This window comes from Belonocnema kinseyi, chromosome 1 (assembly GCF_010883055.1).
Source record: "Belonocnema kinseyi isolate 2016_QV_RU_SX_M_011 chromosome 1, B_treatae_v1, whole genome shotgun sequence".
NCBI classification, from domain to species: domain Eukaryota; kingdom Metazoa; phylum Arthropoda; class Insecta; order Hymenoptera; family Cynipidae; genus Belonocnema; species Belonocnema kinseyi.
This window is the reverse complement of record NC_046657.1, coordinates 32,460,358-32,468,339: the sequence shown is the minus strand read 5'-3', so window position 1 is coordinate 32,468,339 and position 7,982 is coordinate 32,460,358. Positions and strand designations below refer to the sequence as shown.

The 7,982-nt window shown below is 31.8% G+C and overlaps 1 protein-coding gene across 1 annotated transcript; it reads left to right on the top strand.

Moving 5' to 3' along the window:
• The first annotated feature begins 1,464 nt into the window (after positions 1–1,464).
• LOC117175879 (solute carrier family 35 member G1-like) lies at positions 1,465–7,569 on the top strand. The gene is made up of 3 exons (XM_033365706.1): positions 1,465–1,773; positions 1,842–2,057; positions 7,090–7,569. The coding sequence occupies exons 1-3, from the start codon at positions 1,465–1,467 to the stop codon at positions 7,567–7,569; spliced, it is 1,005 nt and encodes a 334-aa protein (XP_033221597.1).
• The last annotated feature ends 413 nt before the right edge of the window (positions 7,570–7,982 follow it).

Below are 7,982 nucleotides of genomic sequence, written 5' to 3'. Positions count from 1 at the left end.
CGGGACTTTTTTAGTACCCTGTATAATACTCTAGCCCAGACCGAACCATTTTCAAATTTCGCGCCATACGAGATTACCAATCATAACCAAGCAGATGACTGCCACGTCAGTCGTATGTTTTCACGACGAAAGATATTATAAACATCGCGACTTACTTTTCAGAGGGTCCTACAGTCTTGTATATATATACAGTCTTATATACTATAGAAATATTATCTTTAAATTAATGTTTCAAGATAAAGAATAACTTTAAATATTCCCAGGAATCTTGAGAAAAATTTTTTTATTTTAAACCCTTTCAAAATCTTCAACAAAATTTTTAAAATCTTATTTCGAAATCTTTAAATCTCTACATCTTATATTAAGTTTCAAAATTCTTGAAAATCTTCAAACTTTTTTGTTCCAAATCTTTGAAAACCTTCATTTTGTTTTAAAATGTTAAAACCTTTTGTAGTTTAAAATTATTTTTATATTTTTTTTAAACTTCTGAATGTCTTTTGAACTTACACTCATTTTTTCTAAAATTTTGTAATCATGCAAAAATTGAAAAATTGGGCTTTTCAAATCTTTTAGATTGTTTTAAAAAATTTGAGGGAATCTTTTGAAGTGTATTAAAATCTTTCTGAAGATTTTCTTTAGATTAATTTTAACCAATAAAATCAGTTTTAATTTTCCCTCGAATCTTTAAAAAAAAACATTTTTTTACGATCTTTCAAAATCCCCAGATTTTTATTTCAAAATCTTGAAAAATCTAGTTTTCATAAACTTTTTTTAAAATCATTTCAAATTTTAAATCATTTTATTATTATTATCATCATCAAATTACAGCATGGTACAATTTTTTAATGACAGAATTAGTTCCCAATATTAAAAAATTGTAAGATTCAATTTCTCTCTTCAATCAACAATGTTGGGAAACACTCAGAAACCAATTTCATCATCTTATAAAAAAACCGTTAAGAATATAATTATTACCCTTATTATTTAATGAAAATTTGCGATTTAAATTTGCTCTTGTAGAAATACGTTTTAAGAATAAATATCCTCATTTGGAAATTGCAATTTACAAAAGTCCAAAAAATTCAAAAAAACAAACTGAAAGCAACAATTTAAAGTTATATTCACGCAGTATACAACCAATTAGATCGTTCCATCAATTTTATTAGATAGAACATTTGGAAAGCTTTTCTACTCATTTGTATCTACCAATGCTTGAACCACTATCTCCGATTGCGCAATATCAATGTCTCTTTAAAAAGATAATCTCTACATTAAATCACCTCGTGGTTTTGTTTCTCTCGACTAATATGCTTTTCACTATTCTTCAGCGTCATTAATCCTCTCTAATCCTCTCAAATGCAAATTACCTGGACAGCAGATGCACACCATTTGTCAATCTTACGTCTCTCCTTTCAGTTTAACATTCATTCAGTATCAATTCTTTCGAAACATTTCCACTAAAAAATGAAGTTTGCGATTGAAGCTACCAATTCCTACGACAGCATCCATCCTGCTTATCACTACACTGAACAATTTAACAACAACTTGGAAACCTATCAGGAAGGGACAAAATGGGGAGGGATATTTCTGGCTTTCCTATCCGGAACTTTTTTCACCATCAGCTCAGCGTTAGTGAAAGCGATCCGAAATGTGGATCCGATGATTCTTCTCGGAATTCGAGCCATTTTCCAGATGATTTTGATGCTAATTATCGCTTGCAGAGAATCTAACATATTCGGTCCCAAGGGGCAGAGGCTCCTCATCCATTTCCAGGTGGGTATCGCATTATTAAAATCACAGAATTTTTCAAAATCAGTTAATTCTTAGCATTTTTCTTCCAGGGACTGGTTGGTGGATTGACCTTGTGTCTTTTATACTACAGCTTCCGAAAACTCCCGCTAGGAGACGCAACGACCATAATATTCAGTTCTCCAGTAATTGTCATCGCCTTGTCTTTTATATTTCTGAAAGAACCTTGTGGAGTTTTGCGGATCGCTGTGATATCTGCCCTCTTCGCTGGCGTCGTCTTAGTATCAAAACCGCCTTTTCTATTCCAAGTAAGAACTCACTTTCTCAAAGTTTCGGTAAAATACTTTCGGTGTAAGCACACCCCATCGACGGGTACCCCCACACGGAATAGAATATTATCCCAGTGGGCAAAAAATTTAGCGACGTCTTTACGACATCGTTACGACATCTTTACGACAACTTTACGATATCCTATTTCCATGTCGTTAAAGTGTCTTTGCGATATCGTAAATAAGTCGTATGATTGTCGTAAAGATGTCGTAAAGATGTCGCCCAATTTTGTGCCCACTGGGATGCACCTAGGTGGAGAAAATGTCCCTCTCTTCCTTGGCGCATACGATCTTTTCTATAACAAATGGATGATTTCAGAAATTTGTTGAAATAAAATCATGATTTCAGCCCATATTAGATTTCGAATAAAAGAAGCATGATTTACGGTAATTTTACATGCCAATATGGTAACTTACCATACAATTTCGAAAATTTATTAAATTTTTTGGTAAATTATGGTAATATTACACGTAATTTATTTCAATATTACAGTTAATTGATTTTAATTTACTATAAATTGCCCAAAATTTAATTTAAAGAATTTTCTTGAATTTCCTGTTTATGACATTTTTTTGGTAATTTACGGTACTTTTAATGATGATAAATTGTCCAAAATTCATTTTCAAATATCTTGAAATTTTCGGTTATTTATGGTAATTTTACAGGTAAATATGGTAACTTACAATAAAATACCCAAAATTCAATTTAAAAATTTCTATAAATTTCCGGACATATTTAGAAATTTATAGTTATTTTTGGTCATTTACGGTAATTTTACATATAAATATGGTAACTTAACAAAAATTACCCAAAATTCAATTTTAACTTTTTTATAAATGTCCAGTTTATGAAATTTTTTGATAATTCAAGGGAGTTTTAAGGGTTGTTTGTAGTAACTTACCAGAAATTGCCCAAATTACACTTAAAAACATCTATAAATTTTTTTTAAATTTATGAAAATTTTGTGTTATTTATGGTAATTTTAGAGGTAATTATGGTAACTTAACATAAAGTACCCAAAATTGAATGTTTAACATTCTTATAAATTTTCGGAAATTTATCAAATAATAAAACTATAATAAAACTGGTGATAATTAGGTTAGCGGGTTCGCTGAATTCAAATCTTGTTTTATTTTCAAAATTCGAAATGGCAGATTCAATATGGCGGAAATAAATCATTGAAATATTTGAACCTTGATAAAATTGGTCATAATTAGGTTTATGGGGTTGCTGATGTCAAATTTGATGCTGGACATTTGAAATTTAAAACGGTGGTTCCAATATGGCAGATACAAGTTATACAAAATGTTTGAACCTGGAATAAATTGGTGATAATTAGGTTTTTCGGGCCGCTGAATTCAAACCTGGTGTTATTTTCAAAATTCAAAATGGCAGATCCAATATGGCGGACATAAGTAATTGAAATGTTTGGACTATAATAAAACTGGTGATGATTAGGTTTTCGGGTTTTCTGGTTTCAAATCTTTTGTTATTTTCAAAATTTTTAATGGCAGATCCAATATGGCGGACGTAAATCATTGAAATGTTTGGACCTTGATAAAATTGGTCATAATTAGGTTTATGGGGTTGCTGATGTCAAATTTGATGCTGGACTTTGAAATTTAAAATGGCGGTTCCATTATAAATTATAAAATGGCGGTTCCAAATTATAAAAAATCTTTAAACCTTTATAAAATTGGTATTGATTTCGGTTTTGGGTTCGTTGAATTCAAATCTAATGTTATTTTAAAACTTAAAATGGCAGAGACAATATGACGGTCATGAATGATTTAAAAATATGTATTATGATAAAATTGATGATAATTAGGTTTTTGGGGTCGCTGATTTCAAATTTTGATGTTGGACCATTAAAATTCAAAAAAGCGGATTTAATAGGACGAACACGAATTACTCAAAATATTTTGACCCTGATAAAGTTAGTTATAATTAGGTTTTTCAGGCCGCTGAATCTGATGTTATTTTCATAATTCAAAATGGCAGATCCAATATGGCGGACATGAGTAATTGAAATATTTGGACTATAATTAAATTGACCATAATTAGGTTTTCGGGTTAGCTAAATTCAAGTCTTATGTTATTTTCAAAATTCAAAATGGCAGATCTAATGTGGCGGACATAAATTATTGAAATGTTTGGACCTTGATCAAATTGGTCATAATTAGGTTTATGGGGTTGCTGATATCACATTTAATGCTGAACTTTTGCAATTTAAAATGGCGGTTCCAATATGGCAGATACAAACGATAAAAAAATGTTTAAACCTTGATAAAATTGGTGTGAATTTCGTTCTTGTGGTCGGTGTATTCAAATCTGATGTTATTTTCAAAACTTAAAATGGCAGAGACAACATGTCGGCCATAAATCATTCAAATATATAGATTATGATAAAATTGGTGATAATTAGGTTTTTGTGGTCGCTGATTTCAAATTTTTATGTTGGACTTTTGAAATTCAAAAAAGCAGATTCAATAGGGCGAACACAAATTATTAAAAATGGTTGGACCTTGATCAAATTAGTGATAATTAGGTTTTTCAGGTTGTGGAATTCAAATTTGATATTATTTTAAAAATTCAAAATGGCGAATCCAATATAGCAGACATAAATTATTTTAAAAGTTGGTATCTTGATAAAATTGTTGATAATTAGGTTTATGAGGTCGTTTATTTCAAGTTTGATGTTAAGTTTTTGAAATTCAATATAGCGGATTCGATATGGCAGACCTGAATTATTAAAAATCATCGCATGTTGATGAAATTTATGAAGCTTAGGTGCTTGGGGTCGCTGATTTCCCATCTAATGTTGATTTTCAAAACTCATAATGGTAGATTTAATATGGTGGGCATGAATTATTAAAAATCTTCGGATCTTGAACAAATGTATGATACTTAGGGTTTTGCGGTTGCTTAATCGAAATCTTGAGGTTGATTTTTAAATTTAAAAATCGCCGATCGAATGTCGGGATATTTTCATAATTCATGCCCGGCATATTGGATCCGTCATTCTGTATTTTCAAAATCCAACATCAGATTTTGATTCATCGACTTCAAAACCTAAATATCGACAATTTTATCAAGGTCTAACATTTTTTAATAGTTCATTTCAGCCATATTAGATCCGCTATTTTGAATTTCAGAAATCAAATATCAGATTTGAAATCAGTGACTCGAGAAACCTATGTACTGCAAATTGTACCCAGAGCCAAAGATATTTACTATTTTATTTCCGCAATATTAGATCTGCCCTTTCAAATATTTATTGTTGAAGAAATTTCTAATTGTTTAAACAATTTTTATTTAATTACATTTTTCCATGGCAAATCATGAAACTGTAGGACGTTATTGAACTAATTACATACTTAATGAATGTTAAAAATACTATTTTTTTGTTTAAAAAATAATGAAATTGCTTCTTAAACCATTATGAATCATTCACTTCTGACTTTTCCAGAAAAAAAGTTAAGTTTTTTAAATTCTCGTGCATGATGACGGTCAATATTAAGATATTGTGTTTCTCAGAAGTTATACCTCAATCTTTTAAACAATTATTTGCTTCAAACTTTTTTCTTATTATATTATGATAATTGTTTATTTACTTATAGTTTAAACATTAACGTTTTAAACAAAAAAACATTTGGCCTAAAATTCATTGTGCGATCATTTCCATAAAATATGAACTTTTTTGTATCATTAATCCCAAAAATACTGACTTACCATGATTTGCAGGAAATATAAAAAAAAAGATTGTTCAATTAAAAGTACTCTTAAACTTGTTACTTATACAGGGTCATCAAAAAGTATCGCACCCCCCCCCCCCCCCCCCCCCCCCCCTGCCAGCGAAAATATGCGTTTTCGTGAGAAATGTTCCAGACAAAAGTTTCAGGGGTTTGAACGAGCATCTGAATGGTGGCCTTGAAGCTGACCTTGGCGTTGCCCTTCAAGGTTATTTCAAGGTCAACTTTTATTTTTCAAATGGAAACCCCTATTTTTGACACCGCAAATCGAAAGAACGCAAAATTTTACGCTTAGATATGTATCGAGGTTATGTGATACGTTGATCTTCAAGGTCATTCCAGGGTCGTATAAACTTAAAAAAGGTCTAGACGGCTGATCAACGAAAATATGCGTTTTCGTGAGAAATGTTTCAGACAAAAGTTTAAGGGGTTTGGACGAGGATCTGAATGGTGGCTTTGAAGCTGACCTTGGCGTTGACCTTCAAGGTTATTTCAAGGTCAACTTTTATATTTCAAATGGAAACCCCTATTTTTGAAATCGCCGATCGAAAGAACGGAAAATTGTACGTTCAGATATTCATCAAGGTCATGTGACGCGATGATTTTCGGGGTCATTCCAGGGTCGTGTAAACTCAAACAAGGTATTGATGCATATCTAAACGTAAAATTTTGCGTTCTTTTGATTGGTGGTGTCAAAATTGGGGTTTCCATTTGAAAAAAAAAAGAAGTCGACCTTGAAATAACCTTGAAGAACAACGCCAAGGTCAGCTTCAAGGCCACCATTCAGATTCTCGTCCAAACCCCTAATAGTTCTGTCTGGAACATTTCTCACGAAACTCGATTCCTTGAATTAACGATAAAATTTATCCAATGATAATTATAAAAATAAAAATAAAATCGTTACCTCTTAGAATCAAAATCTTTTGTGTTCCAAGAACTCAATTCTTCAAATTACAGGCAAATTATTCCCACTGACAGTACACCCTGTCAACGGGTGTCTTCACACCGAAAATTATTTTACCTGCGCCTTCCAGTGAACGCAGACTCTATCAACAGTTGCTTCCACATAGAAAACTATTTTACCATTCCTTTGATATAAAAACCTCACCACTCAGAATCAAATCCTTTTATCTTCCAGTAAATCAAATCCTCAACTTACCGGTAAAATTTTTCCACTGGAAGCACACCCTATTAACGGGTGCTTTCACACAGAACAATATTTTACCAGCAACTGTAAATAGTATCATCTTTCTTTCAGTTGGATAAATCTGATGAGCGCGACCCCATGGGTTACGTATGTGCCTTCCTGGCAACTTTATTCACCGCTCTAAATATCGTCATCATGAGAAAATGCGTCGAAATCCATTTCGCCGTCATCGTCCTGAATCTTTCGGCCTGGACTTTTTTATCTGCAGCACTTTTCTACTTAATCAATACTGAAGGAAACTTCAGATTCTATTATCCGAAAGACTGGTTCACCTGGGGACAAATTCTCCTCGTGGCGATTACAGGACTCTCCGGCCAGGTCCTGGTAGCAAAAGCCTTGAAGATTGAAGGCGCTGGAAAAGTTTCCGTTACCCGTTCCCTGGACATCATCCTCGCTTATGTCTGTCAGATATATTTTTTCGGTGAAGTTCCAAATTTGTGGAGTGCCTTTGGTGCAGTGCTAATCCTTCTTTCTGTCATTTGCATGGGATTCGAGCGTGAAATCTACGGCGTTTGTGACTTTATCCCTTGATTCTTGAACTTCTGGTAAAAATTAAGTTAATTAGGAAATCCAAATCAGCTGCATTTTTCTGTAAAAATGAATTTCATCAGTGAATCCAATATCCTGACAATTCCTAGTTTTTTTCAGGTATAATTTTTTACATTCAAATATTTCGCATCTTTTAAAATAATGAACTCTATTTACAGTTTCGCGAGTTTATAAGAAATAATGTTTGTTGTTTCCAGTTTTTTAGTAAAGTTGAATTTCAACTAAAAAAAACAATTTTAAACCAAATAGTTAAATTTAAAACGAAAAAAGATCAATTTTTAACCATAAATGGAACAGTTAAATTCTCCGTTTGAAAAAAAATTGATTTTCAACACAAAAAAAAGAAAATTTAAGAAAATAGTTGCATTTCAATCGAAGTTGAATTTTAAACCAAA

Excerpts from the sequence above, each read along its gene's own strand:
- LOC117175879 (XM_033365706.1), top strand. The coding sequence starts at position 1,465 with ATGAAGTTTGCGATTGAAGCTACCAATTCCTACGACAGCATCCATCCT. Across the intron at positions 1,774-1,841 it reads GGCTCCTCATCCATTTCCAG|GGACTGGTTGGTGGATTGAC; the intron begins GTGGGTATCGCA and ends TTTTTCTTCCAG. Across the intron at positions 2,058-7,089 it reads AACCGCCTTTTCTATTCCAA|TTGGATAAATCTGATGAGCG; the intron begins GTAAGAACTCAC and ends TCTTTCTTTCAG.